This window comes from Anser cygnoides, chromosome 7 (assembly GCF_040182565.1).
Source record: "Anser cygnoides isolate HZ-2024a breed goose chromosome 7, Taihu_goose_T2T_genome, whole genome shotgun sequence".
In the NCBI taxonomy this organism is placed as follows: Eukaryota; Metazoa; Chordata; class Aves; order Anseriformes; family Anatidae; genus Anser; species Anser cygnoides.
Genome location: NC_089879.1, coordinates 28,564,131 through 28,588,855, shown reverse-complemented (window position 1 = coordinate 28,588,855; position 24,725 = coordinate 28,564,131). Strand labels below are relative to the sequence as shown.

General features: G+C 40.2%; 1 protein-coding gene across 13 annotated transcripts in view; it reads right to left on the bottom strand.

Moving 5' to 3' along the window:
• Nucleotides 1–24,725, bottom strand: part of ANK3 (ankyrin 3) — a 365,999-nt gene that overhangs the window by 61,949 nt on the left and 279,325 nt on the right. For 12 of the 13 annotated variants that reach the window (XM_067000746.1, XM_067000749.1, XM_067000752.1 and 9 more), the window contains 8 exons: nucleotides 22,357–22,455; nucleotides 22,169–22,267; nucleotides 21,677–21,772; nucleotides 18,655–18,727; nucleotides 18,395–18,457; nucleotides 11,317–11,440; nucleotides 8,280–8,382; nucleotides 2,441–2,547 (listed from right to left, as the gene is read on the bottom strand). In XM_067000746.1, coding sequence (XP_066856847.1) covers nucleotides 2,441–2,547; nucleotides 8,280–8,382; nucleotides 11,317–11,440; nucleotides 18,395–18,457; nucleotides 18,655–18,727; nucleotides 21,677–21,772; nucleotides 22,169–22,267; nucleotides 22,357–22,455 — 764 coding nt within the window. Of the gene's footprint in view, nucleotides 1–2,440; nucleotides 2,548–8,279; nucleotides 8,383–11,316; nucleotides 11,441–12,906; nucleotides 13,282–18,394; nucleotides 18,458–18,654; nucleotides 18,728–21,676; nucleotides 21,773–22,168; nucleotides 22,268–22,356; nucleotides 22,456–24,725 lie in introns of those variants that run through there. The other variant, XM_067000755.1, reaches the window with a different exon arrangement.

Here is a 24,725-nt window from a genome sequence, read left to right as displayed (position 1 = left end):
GATATGCTGAGCTACTGGAAGATGAGAAGGCATCATCTGTTGATTGCCCCTAGATGAAGATAATGAGGAAAATCAAACAGTATCATATTATAATAGGGAGCCACAATAGAAAGAAAATAAACAGTGACTTTTTTTCTGAGAAAGGAACCGAGTCATCACAACATCACTTCTGATGGACTTTATCCATCAAAAGAAAAATGTGGTACGTCAGAAAAGCTATACCTCATGGCAGAATATTCTGGTGATCAGATTCTCTCCCTTACCACCTCCCCTGCAGCTCCCCAGTTTGCCCCACTGCTGCAGGTCTGCAGCCCTTCCCCTCTGGACAGCAGCTAAGGCCATGGCTGCACTAGTGAGGACTGATGTATAAAGTGAACAGATCTGAAGTAGTTGATTCAAAAGATCCCATGTCCTTCAAAAGAACAAAGAGACAAAATATACGTAACTTGTCAAATTAACTCATTTGACAGGGTAACTTACTCAGTGGATGTATGGAAGGTCTGTATTTTTATTTCAGTAAGCAAACGAAACAGCACAGATAAGGTAAGTGTACAATCACCAGAGAAACTACTTCAAAAGAGTTACCATCTGTGCTTTACTGTCAAACTGAAAGAAAACTTCCACTAGGGATTTCACTATGTTGTCCTGGGCCGAGTACTGAGATAACATCTTCGTTCATGGTTTGAGGACTGGACAGAAAGGGCTGATACTACTTTGGAAAAGAGGATCCAAATTAAAAGCTATCTTGCTAAAATGGAAAAGGGTTCTGAAACCAACAAGTTGAAAGGCAGTAAAGGTAAATGCAAACATAAGGAAGAAACCAAACACAAACTCAAAACATAGAAAAAATACTAAGACTGCAGAATTTCAGAAAGGAACTAAGAAACTCTAGCAAATCACAAACATCAGTTAATAGGAGCTATAGTTACCAAAATGATAATTCTCACTGCGGGATTTAGACTAGGTGTGTCATGTGTTAGATCAAGGAGGTAGTGGTCCTGCCCTACCTAGCCAGTACTGGTGCCATCTCTTTGGGAGTTTGGTGCCAAAACTGGCTCAGAAATAATCTAACATCAAAAAGGGGAGAACCAGGAGACAGCAAGCAAGAATCTGGTGATATGTGCAAAGAACCACCTAGGAAAACTTGGAAAATTACACTTTACAAAAGAGAGAACTACGCATCTTGCAAAATAAAGACATTGCAAAGAGACAAGTAGGATATTATTCTCCATGACTATCATGGACATGACAAGAAATAGGCTTAAGTCACAGCAAAGAGATTTTAAGTTGAACATCAGGAAAAGGAATATTGCAGCACAGGATAGCAAGCCACTGAAGCTGAGGGACTATAGACCCTCTTTTATTTTAAGTGACCATGAAGAAATTGAACGTATTTCAGGAATGGCTTGCTTACATTTTATGCTGTTATAATGCAAGTGGATGGCCTACCGGCTTTCTGAGGTCCTTTGCTAACATACCCTTCTGTGCTAACCAACAGATTGCAGCTTTTCATTCCACGGCTCCTGATATTTCAACCCTAGCATTGACCATATGCAGTGTTTTATTAGATCAGGACCTACAAATCCAACATTTTTTAGTTCTATTCAGCTCTATCAGGTGCTTACACTTAACTGTGGCACTGTAGCTTTGGAGCTGTGAGATTTTCTGTGGAACTTGTGGACTTGCTTTGAACTGAAATCTTTTGGTATATGCTGAACACATTTTCATTATAAGAATGGAATTAGTCAAAATTAAAAAGGATATGAAATTTATGTCCTGATCTTGAAAATTTTATAACAAATATTTATACTAGACAATCTCAGATGCAATGATTCCTTTCAGCTATGTATTTATTTGTAAATTTTAAAACACGCAATCCAAAATTACTCCTATTGCATTTAAATCAAGTGTATGTGGTACTTTCAAGAAGCACTGTAAGTGCAGTGATGACTCGTGAGTAGATAACTGAACTCGAACTACATATTTTGAAGAATAAACAGGAGTCTGGAGGTATAAATAAAATAAGAAGTTAGAGCCCCCTATTTTTTCCTGTATGAAAGAACAGAAATCATAACGTTCTATCTCTGATTTCGTACTTCAAATAATTTAATACAATTCAAACAAAATGACCTTGTGACACTTAAAAGCAAAGCATATGCAACAGAAAAAGCAAAACAAGACTATTAAAGAGAAGCCTGTAGGATTACAATGTTTTTGGCATTCAGAAAATTAAGTGCAGAAGCAAGCTTCTGGTTTGATATGCAAGAATTTAGCCTGACTCCTGTTATTAAGCACCCTCATTGAAGTCAGTACAAATTTTGCCACTGGCTTCAACCAGAGCAGGAATAGGCATGTTATCAGCCATTACAGCAGGCTGTATTCTTCAGCTAACAATACATTTCCACATTTAAAGATAAAAGAAATCTGTTAAGTGACCTACCCAGAATGGATGGGACTTGAAACAAGGTTAACATTGTCCAAGGTGTCTGCAGCCCAGCTGTAGTGTCTGAGAGAATCAGAATCAAACTCCCTTTGAAACGTCAGGTGCTTTAAAAAAAGAAACACAACATTGAAATTTAAAATTAAGACGTAAAATGCTTGTCTTAAATATAAGCTTGTTAATATAATTCCATTAAAATTCAATCTGTCCCCTTTCCACATAACAGTGCTGATATCCCAGGTGTTAAATTACTAGAAATCCCATAACAGGAATTTGGAATCCACAGAGAAATTAATCTTACTCATCTTTATACTTTCAAACCTTCTTTTTGTCTGCTTTTGCCACTTCCTTCAGTTACACCTGTGTCTCTCTCCAATCTTTATTTACATGTGAAAAGTTAGAGAAGATTATTACAATTTGTACTGCAATCATACACCATACAGACAGGCATCATAACATTCCCACACAGAAAATGCCATTGGATCGACCCTTTAAAAGCAGAACTTAGATCTGTACAATCACCACCATGGACACTGTTCTGGAGTGCCACAGTCCCTACTCACCTATATAAAAATAGTTTTAACCCTGTGAAGCACTGGCACAGCAGTACTATAAATAAACTGCCCCATCTGACAGACATCAAGGCGCAATTTGTTTCTGACTGTTCCCTGTGGACACGCGCACGCACATGCAGGCATCCTGTGTCCCACAACAAGGTCTCACGCTATACATCCTCTTATCTGGATAGCAAAGCCATTCTAGTCAAATATATACGGTTTTTCCCCTAGAAAATCAAACAGATTACATCTGTAAATACTGTACGGCCATATTTCCAGGGTAATATGAAAGCTTCTGAACCTTTTAAGGAAGCACCATGAGAAGTTACATCAATAAGACTAAGTCAAGATACTGTCATGCAATGTGCACAGACCATCTTCAGCCAAGACAGTGTTAAAAAAATGTCCATGCTTCCTCTAGGCAGGTTATTTTTTGCTCACAGGTAAATGCATCTAGAGAGAGCAGTTATCTGCTTTTTTCCTCATACACTGTGAAGATGAAAACCTCGTGGGCTGTTTTCAAATTAAATACCGTTCTACTCAAACCTGAGCCAAATGTACACTCTTTACACAGGGAAGTTTTATAACTTCCACCTTTTATTTTTTATTTTTTAATTTTACTGTATTATGTATTATTATGTACTGGCATGCAGAGGTACTGTAAATGAACTATTTGAAATGGAAATATCAGCATTAGTAGTAAATCTGAGAAAGCCAGTCATAAGCATACGAAAATACTTCTGTTCAAAAGCTTCCACAAGACAAGCAGGCAGACAGTGCTCTGGTGTTGGCCAGAGCATGCAACCTTCCTACATTACCCCGGGTTCCAGAAAATTTCTCTTTAAACATTCCTTGCAATTCAAATGAGCATCTCAGGTTTACTTCCAAAACCCATCAATATTATCATTTTCTGCCCATCAGTAGTACTAGCTGCAGGGTACAACTTTGCTTTGTCATACGTAGCACACATTTTTTTGATACCTCCTTCTTTTGCTACTTTAACTCTTTTATGGGGATCTTCCATCAGTCTTTGTGCTGTAAGATAGGTACCGAGGCCTGATGGTACGAGCACAGACAACAGTAACAGGCAAACACTGCTAAAGCATGGCATATGCTAAATACTGAAATACACCAAGAGACATAAAAGATAAAATGAATGCCATTAAAAACAATGGTAATTAAACAATGGCAGTGGATTTAATTAGCACTGCTTTGAAAAATATATCATAATTTAGTTTACCGAAGACAGTTTTATAATTTTCAGTAAAACATCAGGGATTCTTCCACATTTTTGAAGGGCCTGCAGTTTCAGCAGGAAAGACACAACTGTGGATTTCTGCTGTTCCAAGTGATTTAACTCCATAAGAGCTCATACGGACTACGTGATCGCTTTTGACACCAAACAGCTGGTATCAAAATTGAAACATTTAGATAAACAAAAATACATTTATTCCATTGCCCAGCGATGAACTTTATCATCAAAAACAGGACAACACAAATTTTGTAAAAAATGCATAAAAAAGGAGGTCAACATAATTTAGAGTTTGTCACTGAAACGTCTGCTGAGCCGTAAGAGTGTCACTGCGCTGAGGCCCAGACATGTACCAGGACACACACGTCGACAAAGAGGGGATCACATTTACTGTAAACAGATGAACAATGCTTAAGATCTCCCAGCAGTGCGATGCAGAAAACTCAATGTGGCCATATAACTTCTAAGGAAATACCACCCCTCTAAGATACTCTGTGCTAGATAGAGACGCTGCTATATCCATGCAAGTTGCTGTAAGTTTACTTCCATGTATGCATAGGGTTCCTTGCTCTATTCCTACACTGTCTGTGTATGAGATGACCTTTTTTTTTTTTTTTTTTTGGATGCATTCCTTTCTGACAAAGTGCACTCAAACAGATTTTTTGGACATATTTACAGCCAGCAAAAGCACAAAACCTGCAGCCAATAATTTTGGCAGAGAAACAGGCTAGTAAAAGCTAATGGCTGAACAAATGAATCTTACACACAGCACACATCTGTTGATCTCATTTTGTCGATCTGCTGAGGTGTTGAATTTTCCAGGCAGGCAAAGAAATCTTCCTGTGCAAGCTGCAATATGAGCAGTCCAGGAGATGGTACATCATACTTGACACCAAATCGCAGGATTGATCCTGCGTTTGGTCAGGTCGCAGCATTCCCTACCTGGGCTGAGGGAGATTAAACATGCATTGCTACAGGGTGTGGCGCTGTCAGATGCAAATGCATGTAGAAAATACTGACAGTTCTGCTGGCAAGAATCCCGCTGGTTGCATAACTGAATATCCAGGCTGTGTAATGCCAGAGTTCAGCAAACGGAAGAATTTACGCTTCCTCCCAGATGAATTTATCCAGACAGAAGAGATTCAGCAAGCTGCTATGCAATGGACAGCCTGAATCATCCTGCCTTTGGCTCATGTAAATTATTCCACAGAGGAAAGTCGCTTGGATTTGGTCTGAGTTACTGCATCCATGGTAACGCACTTAGACACAGCAATTTTAACTTTGCTCTAGTCTGGTTATGAGGCACAGTATGGCCTGGGCTCAGCCATCTCTGTTGAATAGGTCACCTAAAGCACTAAATGCAAACAAGAGGGAATGTCTTGACTTCTCAGGATTATTATTATAAAATCCTCTCAAACACCCAACATGTCATGCTGGCAGCCAGGTTCAGCCAAGAATAGTTTCAAGTCTTCCTCATTTGACTCTTTTTAGACTTCCAAGTCTCCCAGTGATCTTGGGAAATAGTGACCATGGGATCTTCTGATTCCACCTAAGAGGCCGACAGCTGCCCCTTCTCTTTTATACACTTTTGTGATAAAATTAATTCCCTTTACTCTGAGACTGCTGCTGCTGTAATGAACTCCAGACAATTACAAGGTTTACAAAAGAAAAGAAACCAAATACGCAGATAGGCAATGGCTCACTACTTCTTCAAAGTTGTCCAGTGCCCCAAAACACAGCCTTAACAACTATCAGCTTCCAGATGGTCTTTCAGGATATTGGTTTTGAGTCATCATGATCTTTGTTCCTATGACTTCCATGGCTGGAACACAGGATTTTTTTTCCTCACTTTCTCCTGTCACAGCGCAGATTATCTGGAAGCCCAATGATGTAGATGACGGATGTAGAGGCAGGAGTATTCTCCTTTGCCCAGATGTACTCCTCCTGCTTCAGCCAAAGCACCATAAAGCTTACCACATCCCTTTGGCACATGTTTGGGCTGGGCTGAAGAAAATTCCAGAGGACAGATGCATCTCTTTGCCAGGACTTTAAGACTTGCAAAAGCCACATCATTTTTTTTTTTCTCATGAAGGTAATTCTTTGTTTAACTGTTGTTTGTTTTCAGGGAATTCATGGTCTTACTAATGTCTCAAGACAGCCCAGAACTAGAACTGACGTTGTTCCCACTATTACCTTCATCATTCCTGCTCTTTTCCTGGATATGAGAAACTTGAAGTTTGTCTAGAGCATTAAGATTAAAATAACATTTAGAATTAGACTGTCAGCCAGGCTTCCAGCCTGGCTTCATGTTGCATGACAAATTTGGATCAGAGCTGAACTGCAATAATTGCACAATCATTGCTGGATGAAAACTGGAATTACAGAAATATGAAGACTATAAATGCAACGAAAACAGCCTGAACTCTACTGCTCAGCATTAACACTAGGAAGTTTTCATATCTGTTGCTTTTTAGCTGAAGAGCCACCACTGCAAGGGATTCTCCAAAAAGCACAGAGGTCCATAACCACTCATACAGAATATTAAGTTCGCTCCTGTATGTGATGTGGCGTCACTGCAACTCCTCCATGTACAGATAAGTCATTCTTAATTTTCAAGAGTTATTTTGTAATACAAAGCAGGTTAACAATACACATTATGAACAAACAACATTCTATGGAGTTATTTAGTGCAATGCTTGTTTTTAAGTCTTGTCACTTATGAAATGCAACCTAGTGCTAAATCAATGCTTTGATGGTAATCACAAAAATGACCAGAACCATTAAACAATACAATATGTTCTCAGACAAGACGGCCTTCCTTTCCTCTGTTACATCTATCATATCAAGAAGATTTAATGAAGGCTTAGGAGAAGTAACTGTCGAAACAACTTTAGGTTCTCAGCTTCAAAATATTTTTTTTAGCTGGCTGTTCTAAGCTTATTGGAGGTTTAAAGCATTTCATTTGAAAGTAGCAACCTATTATTAAAAGTTTAATTGCTAGAGAATCCAATTTATGCCATTCTCAGAATGCTAATAAAACTGTGTGCAAAAGCTGTAATAAAACTGGATAATTTGCACTACACTGGAACTTATAGATTAATACAACTATGACTTAAAATGCTAGAGTCCCACCCTGTGGACCCTTTTCCCCATGATAGCATCCTCTGAGATCAATAAACCCCTGTGCAGAAATACTTGCCGCTGCTGAAAGGTACCTCTGTGTAAAGGGCAGCAGAAAACCTGTTTCATTAAAATCTACCTTAAGCTCCTCCACGACATAACATTTCCACTTCAGAATCCTTTAACTCGTAAGTAAAGACTTTATGGTGAATTTTTATCCAGCTTCCTAGCAGACCTCTGGCTTCTATGATCTAGAAACTCTTGAGTAATTCTCTCAAGTCTATCAAACACCGAGGAACTCACAAAATAAAGCGTACAGCACCCTATCACCTCCAGCATTAGCTTTTAGAAATAATTTCCCAAGCTATAGTCAGGTCAAAAGATTCTGCTTTTGCTGTATTAGTCATTGCACAAATGTTTGGAAGATACATAAACTGGTTAGTGCATATTAGCTTAATCTTCACAAGGCCAATTTTTTCCCAAGGGTGGAAAAACAAGAACAGCAGTGGGAGTCCGGTCTACTTGGACAGAATGGGCAGACATAATCCATGGTCTATACAGTGCAGACAAAGGTTGTTTAATGTAAAATTTATTGTTCTCAGCTTATCAAAGCACTCTAAAGATGCATGTAACATTAAGCTCATGAATACTCCCAACGACTTGAATGAACAGTCTTACATTCAGAAATGTAACTGGTCCCTTGTAGACTTTTGGTTTGGGAACACATCATCCTGTCTCTTGCAGGATCAAAACCACAATGTGGTAAACCCACGATTTCTTTCTTTCAGCTCTCCTCTTCTCCTTTTTCAATGAGTAGTGACAGCTGCTGCAAGCATGGCTGAGGGCTACAGATTGACATTCCTTATAAACAAGGAGCACAAATACCTGGTGCCAGAGAGGCAGCACATACCTGATCCTTTGCTGGTACCAGCAGCTCTTCGATCATCATGCTGTCTCGGGCATAAGAGCTTCTGTTCAGCGTGTAGGACCTATCCGAACTGAAGGAGCGGAGGCTGTTGTATTTACCATATATCATAGAAAGTGCAGGTGACAATGAGATGAACAAAAAATAAAAATAAAAAATTAATACATGCAACTTCCAGGGATAGCATAAGATGGCAAAATATACATAATATATGAAATAAATACAAGGGAAAAATGGAATAAGTAGTATTTGACTCTATTTCAATATCTCCTTCCCTATAAATATACATAAGCAAAATCACAACAGATGTTTACTGCTTTGGCAGCAACGCTGTGGCTCTAGAATAAGTCCACAAAAGTGTATTCGAGTATTTAGGTGAACTTTGATAAATGTCTTCATGTCCTAATCCTGCAAGGAGACCCATGAGGGCAGGTCCTAGGGGACCTGTGGGTAGGTTACAGTGACTGCCAATACAGCTCTGATTGCTGCATCAGGTTAAACCATGAGTAAGTTTTATGCGGTGGTGTTCTCTCTTTGTGGCTGAACCACTCCTGACTTTGTTGTAAACGCCCTAGTTACTCACTTGGGGAAAAAAAAGGATAAGAATTTTGAAAAAAAAATGAAGAAAGAAAATAGATTTGCTTCTTAATGATTAAATACAAATGCCAATGCTTTGGGGATTATTTTGTGCATGTTAGACTATTCAAAAATAACAATGATCACTCTGAATGTGCTGCAATTAAATCAACGTAGGAGTGTGTTACACTTAACCCTGGAAGATACATAATGGTATGTGCTAAAAACATGCTGCAGGCCTAGACATGCTTGCTACGTGACAAAAAATAAAGTAGTAAAAAATGTGAATTAATAAGAAGCAACATCCAACAACATATTAACACTTTTGAACTAGCAACACTGTTCAGACTCAAAACTCTACAACTTGTTTCATGCACTTTGTAGTTGTTAGTATAACTTTTCTAGTCCCTTAGCACACGTTCCTCCTTGTGCTGGAAGCAGAACTGGGATCTTTATTACATACTGTAGACATATGTTAATCAAACTCTTACATGACAAAGGGTATAAAGAAATCAAGTTACATTTGTTAGAACATAGGGATAATCTCTAACACTGAGCAATCTACCCCCACCCTCCACTCAAAAATAAAAGCATGTCACTTTCTAATGCTGAATAAAATGAAGATGAGCAATGGCAGCAGCGGAAGGATGTAACACGATGCCATGCCTTCTTACCTGACTTTTGGACTAAAGCAATTTACAGTGGAAAAGAAACAGGAGAAATAGAAAGCAAAGAATCAGACGGGAAAAGCAAGATGTTATGGCTGGATGGCTTATATATTTAATGTGTTTATTTCTTAATGTTACACTCAGAATCAGTAGTAAGATACGTTCCCAGAAAACTTTTTGCTAAGTAAAAAACACTGTATTTGTCTCCTCTGAGCATAACATATGTGCAATGTAAAAAATGAGTTACGCAGCAACAAATAGTAATGGCGCTGCTAAAATCAGAAGCATGGGAATATTAGATTTCTCTCAAAGAAACAAATAATATGAAGTTGAACCCTCAAATCTACGTAACAGTGAAATTCTGCTCTCCCACTTGCAGAATGAGAATTTAGGCCAGTGCAGGAAGAGCAGTGTGATGTGGGGAAGGTGTCCTGTAAACCAGAGTGCCCAGCTCTGTACACAGACTTCACACTCTCCACCATCGCTGCAGTACTTCAGAACTGACCCCATCGGTTAGGGCTGTGTGTGATGACCTTGTTCATGCCAGCTCGTGTTTAAAAGCAGCACACCAACTTTGCTAATTAACTTTACAGAGACGTAAGATTCTCACTTCAGATCTCTTTTGCTGATTTTCTAGCTATAAGACTATTTAAAAGCATTTTGGCATTCCTTGCCAATGTATTATCACATAAATACTTATTAGCTTACCTAAAAATTGTAAGTGAAGCAAAACATGGCTGGGCTATTATAAGGAGCAAATGTGCACTGCATGCTTGCATTTCTAATGCAACCATAACAAACAAGATTGAAGAGCAGACATCTAAGCTTTACCTTATGGGAGTTGCCATTCACTGTTAGACAATGAACTCACTTTTTGAAATAGATCTTTAAACTACAGTGTAGGAAAAAGTCCTCGGGGCTCCAGCTTACGAGGTTTAATTATTAGCTTCAGTACAATCCAACTGTCAGTAAACACATTGCAAATCCACAACTATGGAGGTAATCTCTACTCATACAGTTTTATTTGTTTTGAGCAATGCACAGTGCAGGCTTTAGCAAGATTCAAAGAAGAAATCTAAAATGTTGATCTAGAAACACGAGTTTAAATCAACAGTAGTCAGACGTTACATTAAGTCTACAATATTTTATTGGGTTCACAGAAACTCTGGCTTGTTTGCTGCAACATGCAGAGTATTTCCTGTCAAATGAAACCCTACTACAAATTTAGGGTATGCCTATTTATTTATTTATTTATTATTTTTAATTTTGGGAGCAATTTCTTTAATATTGATTATCTCTGTTTACTTACTGTCACCTTTAAAGAAATAAAAGCAGTAAAATAGCAAAATGATTTCATTCAGTTTTTCTGGCACTTACATTCCTTAGCTAAATGAATTTATTAAAGAATACTCAGACACGAGTATCAAATTGACAGGTGGTAGTGAAAAGAAACCTGGCTGTTCTTGATCAGTTTCTAGACCAGTTGCAAACTCACAGGAAAGACACGCCTTGGAGACGGATCAGAACATCAGCAGATACCAGAAAAAATGAAGTTACTTTTCTGTATCATTGCCATAAGAAGCCAACATGAATAAAGATTATGAAATAAAACAGCAATGAACATATGCATTAAATGTGCAGTATTATCATAACACAGAAATACACCCCCTCTACTTCGTTTCAAAATAGACTCCAGTTTTGTGTGAAAGAGCACTCTTGATTTGCAAGAACTTGTAACTGTGGTAACACACAAACACAAGAAACATCAAATGCAATACCTGGCGGAGCGGGCTCCCAGGCTAAAGCCCATGTATCCTTCAGCGGGCAAAGAATCGTCTCCCAACTCTTTTAGATCCTGGGGTCCAAGATATTTATCCGTATCACCTGTCATTGCATCCTCACCTGCCAGAAGAAAAGCCAAGCTGAAATCAGAAGCTACATGTATCGTAAATGTTTGTGTGCTTAGTAATTCACAACGCCCTTCTCTGCTTGCCAACAAGTAATCAATCCCGTCAACCCCACTTTCCCTAAGGCTCTTTCCATGCAGACCGTCAATTACGCACCCTCTGAGCAGGCCTGAGAAAATAATTTTATTGGGGGCAAATGTAAAAGGCGAGTCTGCACACTGACATAAAGCCAATAAAGCTATACAAGGGATGACTTCTGCCCAATCATTTAAGCGAGCTAAAAGGTTCTTCTGTACTTTGAACCATTACACTCACTTTTGCTTTTCTTACCAAGAAGCCTGAGCTGACGAATTACGTTGGGTCTCTCTGTATGCTAAAAGAAACGAGCTCTGAGGCACAGCCCGCTTGCCCATCAGTACTGAAAAGTGCAGGAAGCTTGAACAGACACTGAGTAATACAAGAGGCCTGCCCTCCACCTTTGATATTTCTCAATAACTTTTGCAAGTTTCAGTGTAAGAGGGTTTTGGTTTTCGTTTTTCCCAATGCAGTGCTCTACACGCCCTGACTGATTTTATCCAGGTAAGACAAGCACTTTATCAAGGCTCTGGACTTTACAGCCAGCTGGGGGGCAAGGGGCTAGGGCATGGCTCCTGCATATCACCCGCGGGGAGCAGAACAAAGCCGTGCCCCAGACAAGCGCTCCTTGTTCGGCAGCATCTGGCAGCCAAAATTCACCAAAGTGACACTGTTCGCAGAGCTCAGACCGTCAGACATGTTTGATACACAGACATCAGCTGAGAAGTAGAAGATCAGCATGTTAGAGAAAAGGATAGGAAAGTTAAGTCTTGGGGGAGGAGGGCAGATGTCGCAAAGGGTTAACGGAGCAGTTCGCGCTGGCTGGGAGCATTTGCATACCATTACATCATGCAAAACCTACATTCCTGCATTGACAGAGCAAGTCCAAAATATGCCTTATGCGGCTGAAGGAGCTTTTTTTCCCTGTTCCTTCTACAATGCAGAGCAGAGAGCTCCCTGTAAGCTCATTACTTGCCTACGCTCACGCTCTCCTCCTTTGTTGTGAATATCCTTTAGGCGTGTAAGAGTTGCACAACAGAGAACTTTAACAGCGGACTCGCAAAGGTAAGCGACTCTGCACGCCCGGCTCCGGTTCCAGCTTTCATTCAAGGAGTTTCGGCTGGTTTCCATTCACTTAACTCAGGAAACCACAGGCGAGCTCTGGTTTTAAACTAACAATCAATTCTAAAAATACCCGTTCGGCTACTGCTCTGCAAACGGCAAACAAACGACAATTTCTCCTCCAACCCAGCAACAACGATTATTTTAAGTAACGCTTTAAAAGCTAAAATAGTTTATAATATACCATAAAACATTGGAAGGAAAAACAAAAACAAAACAGAAACAGAAACATTACATATGAAGTTAAACTTTAAAAAGTCTTACTGTTTTGGAAAGCCATTTTCACCAGCCTGGTGAAGACTTTTTCCCTGATGTTTCCAAGAATTCCTATTAGTCCTATTAGTCCTTAAAGCAGTGATTTAGAGTTAATCTCCAAACCAGCACAAGCAAACTAATCCCTGTGGGTCATATTCGCTTCCCACACAACTGAGATCTTCTTAACATCTTGATCTCTTCGCGTGTATTTTAGGCCATGTGCATCTTTGTCCTCGCAACTCGGATCAAAGTTCTTTTCAAATATGAAACAAAATGAAAAGTAATGACTACGGTTTAAAAAAAAAAAAAAAACCCTTTTTAATCACTCCGCAGACATCCCTTTAAAGCTCCTGCTGATTGGATTACAGCCTCCCTTGGCAAGCCTCTCGCCTGGTGACATAGGCGCAGGCTCTCGGGTTATTTGTATGTAAATCGGGGTGCTGTGAGGGTGCAGCTCCGCCGTAACCCGAGAGCGGGGCTGGGCCGGGAGCGGGGCTGCGGGAGGGCGCCGCGCTCACACCGCCCCTCAGCGCCCGGCCCCGGCCCCTCAGCGCCCGGCCCGGCCCGGTCCCAGGCCCCAGGCCCCGGCGGAGGAGGTGGGGAGGCCGAGAGCGGCTCCAAGCCGAGCCGGGAAGCTCCTGCCCTCGCCGCAGGTGAGGCGAGCGCTGTGGCGCTGGCAGCCGGTGAGGTTTTTGCTTCGGAGTGGCGCCGGTTCGCGGTGAGGTGGGACCGGTGACACGGCTCCTCCGCCGGCTGCGGGGTGTTAGCCCGTGCCGCTGCCGAGCTGCTGGAGCGCGCTGGAGAGGTGCTCCCTTCAAAGGGAGAGCTGCACCTAGGAGTGGTGATTTCAAAGAATTCCCCGCGTTGCTTTGTGATCGTGGGAGGCTCCGGCAAAACGGGCGGTGCACGTTGCAGCAGCCCCACGCTGCTTCATCCTCTGCCTCCCAGGTCAGGAGCGCTGCCCTCAGCGCGCTGCGGTCTCACAGACGTCCCACCAAAACGCGAAGACAAAATGCCTCTTGGACACAAAGTACACAGAAATGCCCCAAAAGTGAGGCCCCAATGAAAAATAAAAAGAAAATTGCATCACTTTTTTTTTTTTTTTCAATTGCCATCCTTCTGTTTTCCTTCACCGTACATTAGGTGTTGCAGAAAGATGTTCTTCTACACCATGGGCAAGCACCGCTTGGCAGTTACAGGAAACCACGAAGTCCAAGGCAAAATGGCAGCAGCAGGTCACAGCAAAGGTCTGTCTGGTCAAGAATATCCCTTCTCTCACAGCAGCCCCGCTTCACAGAAGAATACGAGAACATGAAACAGTGTAAAGTCCTCCAGGACACTTTCTAGCTGGCAGTGATTTGAACACATTTTCTGAACCCAGGAGAAGTTAGTATAGTCAAAAAAGGCTATTTTTTTTCCTTTTTTAGTTCTTTCAGTTACATTCTGAACTCGCATCAGCTTCTTGCATTCCCCACAGCAAGGACTTGCACAAGGAGTCCCAGGATGTAACCAGCTGTGGCACGGAGAGCAGCGCTTCTCACCTGCATCTTGCTGGTCTCACTGGTGCATCCTGTTCTTGGACTTCTGGGGAGGCAGCAAGCAGCCCATTATCTGCTCACTTTGCCACCCACTATTTCATATGTTCTAGCCTATCCCTCATTTAGATTTTCTTCTGTGATAGACAATCCTATTCTGTTTACTCTTTTCTTCCCTAGCAGCTTTTCCCTATCTCTGATCACCTCTGTCACCTTTTCCCACACTTTCCCCATTTTTCTGATCCATCAGAGCCTGTCTCATACAGCTGGGAACTGCAAAACCACAGGGTAGGTGCTCTTTTTAGAGGCCAGTGAGAAATACAGGCTCTCTGGCAGCAGGATTGAAGGGATCGTGTGGCTTGGGAAAAGTCCCAAACAAAATTTAATCATAGCCTGGGATCCAAATGGACATTTGACACTGGCTTTGCTAAAGAACTCTGGAGCTTTCGCCACTCCCTCCTCACAGCCTGTCAGGAGCTGCCTGATGGCAGAAGAGGTATAGCCACAGGGCAGAGCAGGGTGCTTCTAGCTGTAGCCAAGGTTTTGGTTTCACGCAAGGATGAAGAAAAGCCAGTATCAAACCACTGAAACTTTTATTAATCTGTAAAAGTTTATGGAGACAGTCTCAGAAAACCAAGCATAAAAATATAATAAATCCATCCCTCCTAAAATCAGTAACAGACTTTAACGCATGAGGACGTCCAGACCTGTCTGAAAGGAGCTCATTTTTGGTAACCCAGCACCTATTCAGGGATCAGGCAGTGTGTCCTCATGTCCTCCTAGGACATCTGCCTAATCTGCCAGAGACTGATTAGCATGATACTTACTCCTACCAAGAGAGAGGAATATCCATTAAGTGGGTTTAAAGCACTGTCCTTATTTACACCAAAATAAAGTTATCTACTAAAGACCAAATTAAAAAAAAAAAAAAAAGAGCTCATTGTATTTTAATGACCATCTAAATTCTCAGCATGTGAACTACTGCTGGTTTTTGCTGTGTTTTTTTGTTTGTTTCTTCTTTACTGCTCACATAGTTTCACCCCTCTTTGTATCAGCTTCCTTTGCTTCCTTTGCCTCTGGGACAGGGGACTGCTGTGACAGAGCTCACTGCCACTCTGTGGCTGTCACAGCAGGGCTCCAACTTCCACCACCAAATCTCTTGCACCCTCTTAGAGGAATGCTCTGAGGCTGAGCATCCAACTCTAGAGGAGGAGGCTCCCTCGGGGCCTCCCACAGAAGGCTCTCACTGTGCTGATGCCCCCCTGGATCCCCACCAGCCACAGGGTGTGCTGCTGGCAGCTGCACAGCGGGTGGGGTGCAAGCTCCATCTGGAGATGGTGAGAGGAAAGACCTCGTTCTGGCAGCCTCAGACTTCACATTTGTAAGATCTGAAATCTCTTCAGAAACAAAAGCAGAGCACTTATTCAGCGTGCAGCGGAAAAAGAAGTGTTCTATATTCATATACAAACTTTCTGCTATGTAAGAAGATGAGCTTTCATTTCTTCCCACACAATCGTGTTGAAATCTTTCAGAAAAAAAAAGACCGTTTCTTTTTTGTGGTGTAGCAGTTTCCCAGCCATTTACACCATTTAGGTGTAATTACCAGAATAGTCTAGGAAAAGGAAGGAAGATGTCCCCCTCTAATCTAGTCTGACTCCTAACTAAATTGTCCTCTGCAGGGAAGAGAGAGAATTTCTGTGTAAATACTTATTTAGCAGACATAGTAAGAAACAAACAGAAGGAAATAGTTTCCTGACACCTGTCTCCAAGCTCTGAGAATACCTTCCAAGCCTTCAATTCCTCTTACAAGAGAAACCTTGAGGTTTGTGGCATATTGAGAAATCACTGAACAAGTTTCTCATTTAACAATGTAGCTGATGAATGCTCATCATGAGGGCACGAACGTTCAGTGAAGGAGAGTTCAGGTTTGGGATGTAAATTAGTGCCCTTCGCACTTGGGAATTCATTCCTCAGGTACTGGCTTTGTCAGAGTGTGTTACCACCTTGAACACACTTGTTTCAACTAGCTTAAGCGGGTGCTTTGTGTATAAATGCCCTATCAGCACTGGGGAGCTGTGGGGAAATGTATCAGTATGTTATCTTCATGGCCGCACAAGGCAGAAGAGAGACAGGCCAACGGGTACTATCTCAAAGCCTGTAATTCACTGCCTGCCTTGCACACCGAAATGCTTCAGCATGGATTAATAAAATACCTATTATTCAATTTGAGAGCTCCTGTTCAGCATTAGGCTTTGAAAATGACCTTTTACATATAAACCAGTCTCTTAGGTCCCCTAGTAACGACACATTTGCAGAATACAGTCTCTAGGTCAGGAATTGATTATATTACCCATATCTTCTATATATATATGTTTGTGTTGTTGTTGTTGTACTTTTTTTTTTGTCAAAATGAGAGCTAGTGACTACAAAAATCTCCCACAAAGCTCACACATCCCTTCAGCCTTTGCATTTGGCCATAAGAAGTGATCCCATATATTAAAGACAGGTTTTACATCTTCATATCTAATATTGATTCCACACAGGCATTTCTCATCTGCACCATGGGCTGAGGCTATAGCTGCTGCTCAATTAACTAACTTCAGTGTTCTGGTCAGTTAAAACAATACATTGTTCTGAGCGGTACAATAGCCTAGAAGAGTTATTTGGAAAACACAGGTGCATGGTAAGAACATGATCTATTTGAGAATGCAGCAATATGAACACAGTGACGAGCAGAAAACAAAACAGAAGCCTCAATGCATGAATTAAACAAAAGCTGCACACAATGAGCTTAGCTAAGAGGTTTTACACCTCACTGCTTAAGTGTTACAAACATTAAAAATAAACGTATTGCTAGGCACAAAGGCTAACTGAAGTGCCACAAGTAAATTGGACCCGGTCACTTCTTTACCTACTACAGAAGAAAAAAATGCAGCTCTAATGCTAGTGACCAAGGGCACACACAAAAAAACCTTCAGGACATTGTCGTCCTTCTCTTCATCAACTCAAGACCTTCCTACTTCCAAATGTGACCCGGGAACCTAATCCCACTGTGGCCTCTGGAAACCTGCAGTTCCTGATGAGGCTCACACAGACTCCTGTGCATCCGCACCACAGAAGGTTGGACCTAGCAGGGGCTGTTGGTAGAAGGGAGGGAACCAGCTGCCAAATGAGTTTTAGATTGCTAGGGACCACTGAAGCCACACCAAGCCACCAGCACCAAGGATCGAGCTGGGATGTGCAGGTTGCTAGTGCCAATAGCACATAAATCCTATTTAGAGGAACTGAAACCATAAGGATTTATTACCCTGCTCACAGATTTCATGCCACTTTGCAGAATGATAGAGCTGAAATCTCAGCTAAAAAGTTCTACCTTACTCCCAACAAATAACATGCTAAATTCGATGCAGCATCCTCTTTACTCAACACAAAAGTAATCTGATGTGGTTTTATTGAATATGACAACTCAAATACAATTTTCTTTGTTTTAAAGCCTAAAAATACTTCTTTTCAGACTAAGAGTTGACTATCAATGCAAATCAATCATTCCACAGCTGAACACATGGCAGAATTTAAAAAACAAAAAAAAACCACCTCATTCCTCCTGTCTTCACTTTCACTATCAGCTATTTCTTCCAAAGTATTTTGATATTTGACTCTTTTGTCTGATATTTAATTTTTTTAGTTTCAATAATATAACTATTCTCCACAGAAGCAGCAGCAAAAGGACTATTCCAGGAAAGTGGAGGTAATTTGATTTAAAAACTGGGAGTAAGACACTCAGAAAATTAGAGGATTATCAGCAACAGCTCAAAGAATTTTTGAAAGCATTCTTAATTGTGAAGTAGAAATTGTTAGTGGGATAACAAGAAAATTATCTGAAAGGATTAATTTCCAGTCACAGGAAATAAGAGGAAGAGGTTTAAGTTAAGTAACACTGCAATACAAAAATGCACAAATACCTTCTTCAACATCTGACAAATATTCAGCATCACTGAGTATTTCAGGGGCATTGGCTTTACGAACTGCATGATTTAAATAAACAAAATAATTAAATAAAAGCATAGACTATCAATGAGTCAAAAAACAATGTAAAACAATGAATGTGCAGATACCATATCCAACTCATACATTTTTTGTTTGTTGTTAAACAAATACTTCTTCCAAAAACAACAGACTGAAAAATAAGTGACAAGTTGTTTTTTTTTTTATTTTCAAATACCTTCATCATCAGACATATCGAGAACTTCATTCATCGTTTCAGGTACATTCATTTTGTGCTTTTCTGTAACAGTCTGTCAAAGAAAAAAAATATTTCAGAGCTCACTAAATTTTTCTTAACATTGTAGTTATTTCAAAAAATTAAACACAAGGTAGGATGCGTTTTTATCTGCAGTTAGCAAGACGAGATTTGATTTTTTTTAAAGCTTTTTATTCCCTTGCTTTTCATAGATAAATAGAACTACAAATTAAAAAAAGACTACATTGAAATAATACAGAAATATGCAATATTATATTTATATAAGTCAAGGGTTTTTATAAGAACCCTCTAAAAAGTCATCTAAATTTAAAGCAGGAATGCATCGTCTAAATTTCAACTGTAATGTTATTCATTTTGAGGGACCTATTTCGTCTTTTTCATTGGGATCACAATCTTTTATGTTGGAAAAGACCCTTAAGATCATTAAGTACCAACTATGCTGTAATTTGGGAGCAGGGTTGTTCCATGTGAAGATTTTCAGAGGTGCCTCGTCAGTAATCGTGTGTTTTTTCCCCGCAAATGAGAACAATTGTAACCACATGCAAGCTAAATGATTCCCCTTAAGGAATTTGTGCATGAAAGACATTCAGAAGTGGTTGGTTTTAATCCTGATGTTTACGTTGATTCAGACTCAAAAACCAATATAAAAAAATTAGAAGCAGAAAAAAAGATATTCTGAATGCCTGAAATCTGTTCCTAGAATACCCATGCATCCCACAAAGTACACAACCATGCACATTTTACTCTCCAGCTGGGGCAGAGTGCAACAAGCACTTTGGTAAAGTTTTAGATCATGCAGGAGACACTGCGGGGCTAACATTCAAGTAGTGGCATTAAAAAAATTAAACAAAACAGTTCCATCTTTATTTATATTTTTAAACCACCATCACTTCTCATCCTTCATATACAAATAAGAAATCATTTGTAAGTTTAGGACAGAACAGCTTTTCTATCTTCTTTTAAAATATTTCAGATTTTTTATAGCCTCATAATTACTTGTGGCAGTTCATGTTTCTTGGGCTACTGCCATCACTTGAAACAGCAGAAGAGCGCCTGCATGCTCAAACATCACAAAACTTATAAAAAGCCTCACAGTATTTCATTTTGTCAGAATTACTTGCACAGCTTTTTAACATGTTGCTGTTAAACTGGTAAAATCACAGGACTTTTTTTCAGGCACTACTGGATTTTTATTGGTGTTTGAATATAAATCAGAGTAAACTAACTATGCTCATCCCTGGTTTCACTGAACTTACCTTTCAGAGTTGTTTAGCCACATTACCCCAGAAATACCCTCAATAGTTTGAATTTTTAAGATACTCAGTTATAAATCAGATTTCATGATTAGGCTTCCAAAGTCTGCCAATTACACACTTTGACTGATAAGCAGCATATTTTGGTTTTCATGCAAATGTTTCTGGGCTTGAGAGTAGACATTCACAGGCATTAATACAGGCCTTGCAGCTTCTAACATTGCTTCTAAAACAATTCACAGCTTGATCTACCACCTTTTTACTCTTCTACATCTACGGAACATAATAAATGATGTCGTTTTTGTGGCACAAACTCACATAGCTTATAAATTCTGCAAATTAAGAATGACCTTATGGTATCGGGAGTTTTTAGCTAACAACATGGTTTTACTTCTCTTGCAGCTATCTAGTTGTTTACTAGGCAATCATTCAAGTTTATGCTACTCTGGATAACCTTCAACAACAAATTTGTCAGGTTGTAGAAAATTGTTTTGGAATCTTACTAGAAAGAAAGATCTCCTTGAGAAAATCAAGAGAGGCTGTGAGAAAGAATCATTATTATTTTCTGGCATATTCCTTTGTATTTTATTGTGGCACAATTTTATCTTCTATGTGGTGGATTTTATGTAAGCTACTGTATTACAAACCACAGCCAGGAAAGTCACAAGAAGTAAAGGCACATGAGGTAGAACTAAAACCTGCCTGTCTTCCCAAAGGTTCACTATATTGCAACCACCTGCTTGCACCAACAGACCACACAAACAGGTGATGACAAAACATAGGACATACAGTAAACATTTTCCACCTCAGAGATGCCTAAAAATACGTACATGCACATATTTCTCTTTTTAATCAGAAAAAAAAAAAAGTTGCAGAAAGGAAAAACTCAATTTGGAGACAATGCTCTGAATTTATGTTCTTAATACTCTGTTCTGGCTTAACTACTACGGTGGTTCATGAAAGCTCCTCACCTTACTAGAACAGTCTTCATAAAGCAATTTGGCAAAATGTTAGTGAATAAGTATCTCTGAGCAGTATTTTACATTCTGTGAATTGCCATTTTTCTGCTGGCAATATTTGACCACTGCCTCTAATCTCCCTTGGCTAACACTGCAGCAGGCCTTCTTGAAAGCCAGGACAGATGACCTGGATATCATGTACATGTCAGTGAATGGGAGCTGGGGTTGCGGAGCTTTGGCTGAGTACAGAAAACAGGCCTTAGCCATCTTTGAGAATAAATCAGATCCTAGGCAAAGGGGAGCTTCTAAGAAAATTCCAACCACTTTTTTTGGTTGAAATAGCTGCTCTTAGATCAAATACAACCCAATACACATCATTCCTTGGCAAACTGCACTCTCTTAAAAGGGAGAAGCAACTTCAGTTTACAGAAGCCTCTAGGAATGTCTTTTCACGACTATAAATCAGCCCCAATTCACTTCATTTGTGACATAAACAAGATGCACTCTTAGAAACACAGTAATTATGACTAGTTATTTAAACTGTCCATTTTCTGCTTTGTTGGTATGTCTGCCTTAAAATATATTACAGACATATAATAATGCCTACCTTAAAAATGTATTAGTTTTACCTGATTTAATATCCACTCCGTAAGCACTAAAAGGATAGGTAGAAACTAGACTGAAATCTCAGTAGACAATTAACTAAACAAAACTGAATACACTGGCTTAGGAAAAACCCTTCCATCCACTACTGAAGCGAGCTGTACTTACAATTGTAGTCATGGTCTCTTCTGTCACCACCTTCAATGTGTCAACGACTGAAATGTAGCCAAGTCGCTTTGCGATGGCAAGGGCAGTGTTTCCATTCTAGCAATTGAAACATGTAAAACAAAAGCTGAATGTTAGCAATAGTAAGTGTACAAACTATTAATTAGCTATGGAAAAATGCACAATAAAGGCCACATAAATGTTTGCATGTCAGTGACTGAAAGAAATACATTTGGGGTAGTAGGACATGTAACTAGATTTTTAACTCTTTACAGAAACGGGATGAAAAGGAAAAACACTGTCCAGATGTTTGCTGTCCTAGTTTTGGAAGAGACAATGGAGGACATGGAGGACACAGAGGCAATGGGAATATGCTTCCTTTGCTCTTTTCCTCTCCCTCCTCACATTTCCCTTGCTCCAACACAGCGGGAGCACAACGGTTTACACAGGATGGGATGACCAAGCAAGCCTGAGCAGTGGCCTCTCAGCACTTACCACAGTGAGCTCGTTGGGTGCCGCGCCGTGCTGGAGCAGGACGTTGATGATGTGGGTGTGCCCCTGCTGTGCAGCCTGGTGCAGCGGCGTGTACCCGTTCTGCAGGCACAAGGAAAGGGAGAAGCTGCGTTGGGCACAGCACGCTTGTCACCCTCACAGAACGAGCGAGGCAGAGGCAGAAAACTCACCTTTGTTTTGGCATTGACTTTTGCAGAATGTTGCAGAAGGAAGTTAACAATCTTTATGTTTCCGTAGTGGCAGCCAACATGCAAAGGAGTGTATCCCATCTAGAATGGATGTAAGCAAATAGCAAATGTGACTAACCCCATGCATCCCCTGACAAAAAAAAAAAAAAAAAAAGAAAAGAAATGAAACAGCAAAAATCCTGTCAAACTTTATTTCTTTGTCTTTCAAACTTTATTTCTTTGTCTTTCTTTTCCCATGAGAAGAAATATGCAACTACGGAAAAATATGCCTCCCAAGAATACCATTTCAAGTCCCGTTTGTTGTGAACCTCTCTGCCTTGTAATTCTGTAATCTTCAACATATGCAATGTTGATTAACAATTTGCTTTCCTCTCCAATGCTAAGATCATCAGGTCCCTGGGGTGAGCCTGTTTTTTAAATGAATGTGTGTATACTGCCTTGCACAGTGAGGTTCTCATGCTTGATGGGTGTTCCTACAGTGTGATAACAAACAAATAAGTAAATAAGTAATAGCAACTTACTAAAAACCAGGCCTGCTGAGGGCTGCCTCAATATAGGCCAATGTGCAGCCCATCCATTCTGGCTGAAAAATCCAAAAGGTAAATCTGAAACCATGTAAGTGATGTGCCATATTTGCAAGAACAACATAATCCTACCAAAACTGGAACCCCAGCTTTTAAGATAAGCCTCTAAAACAACCAGGTTTAATTTTTTCATGTGTCTGGCCTTGTGTTACACAAAATAGAAGAAACTGCTTTTTCGTGGCAATTGTGAAGATGGGAAAGTTGAATGTTTCCTATTAGTCCCTGCTACTTGGTTTTCATTACTAGTGAACAGGCTAAAATCATTTGTCAATATTGGGACTCGCCTATCAAATGCTCTAAACACAACTAAAGGTTTTTTATAGTTAAGTGTTTGGAACTTTTTCCAAAAATGCTTAATAGAAGGAGATTACGTATCACTTTAAAAAAAATGACTAAAAGGGTAGCAAACGAGGGCTTGCTAGGCTGAGTCTGAATTTGCTCTTTTTGAAATCCACACACTTTAAGTCAAACAGCAGGTTGAAACCTGTTAATTGTAATAAACACTTGAATCAAGAGTTAACATACAATAAAACAAAACAAAGAGGATCAAAGTTTGCTTTCACTGCTCTTTTTCTAATCTCTTAAATTACTGAGAACACTGTTAACAGTTTAGAACAGTCTGGACTTATTTGAGATTCTTAACGTAGTAGAAATGATTAGATTATCTATCTTGAAGCAATTATCTTTTCCTGCCTTATCTTCCTTTCAAGACATCATTATCTCTTCTTCCTTAGCAAACATACTTACAATCAATCTAGAGTTGCACAAACAACAGTTCAGGAGATGGCCACCTCTAAACAGTACACTTGCTACGTTTTTCCCCACATGGAGAGAAGCTGCTTTTCCCAAAATCTCCCCCCCAGCTCACACTGATAGCTCAATGGCTTTCCAGCAGATGCTTTGCTTGGCTCCCAGAGATGCGCTTCCCCTCCTCTGAAGGTGAGTCATCAGGATTCTTTTACGCTGGAAAGGTCAGGTTTCAAGGGCCCACTGGCTCTGAGATGCCAGAAGGGTCATATCAGCCAGCGTCCACATAGAGATTCACCATTTTGTGAGCTAGATGAAACTACACTGACAGTCCAGTATGTCCTTTTGCTACTCAGTGGGGCTTCCAATGTGGTATTGGACTCATGCTCCATTACCAGTTTTTAATGGAAAAATTAACTGCTAGTCTGCAAAAATCATATCTGATATGAGGAACACAAATACCCTGAACGCTTCATAAAATACACTGCAAATGTGCTGTGCTGTTAATTTGTAAGAATTCTGCTTTCAGAAAAAGGCAATAGGTGGGGCCGTCTGAGAATATTTATTCCAGTGGCAGAAAGATCAGTAATAATATTGTTGGAGAAATGTGGCCATGATGCATGCCTTGGCTCCTGGTAGAATCCAAAACAGCCGTATGGCCAGAAGATTTAACACTGAGACTGAACCACCTGGAACTAGATCCAAAAGCCAACTTTGTGTATAGAAACACTGAAAGATGGATTATTCTCATATTGACCAAGCTCCTTCGCTCTTCTGCTCCGAGGGGAAAAGTCAGGTGCCCAAGAGGCACAGAGTTAAAAGCCATAGCCTGGCATCCTTCATTCGTGTGTCCACCTCAGTGAGGTGTGGCCAGGTCAGACACCTTGGTCAAAAGCACTGAGGAGGCAAGTCCAAGGTCTACTGGGAGTTCAGGAGCCAGCCCTACACTACATGTTCAAGCTGTTTTAAAGAAAGAAGACCCCTCAGATGTGAACTATTTCCACTAGAGAGAAGTTTCAG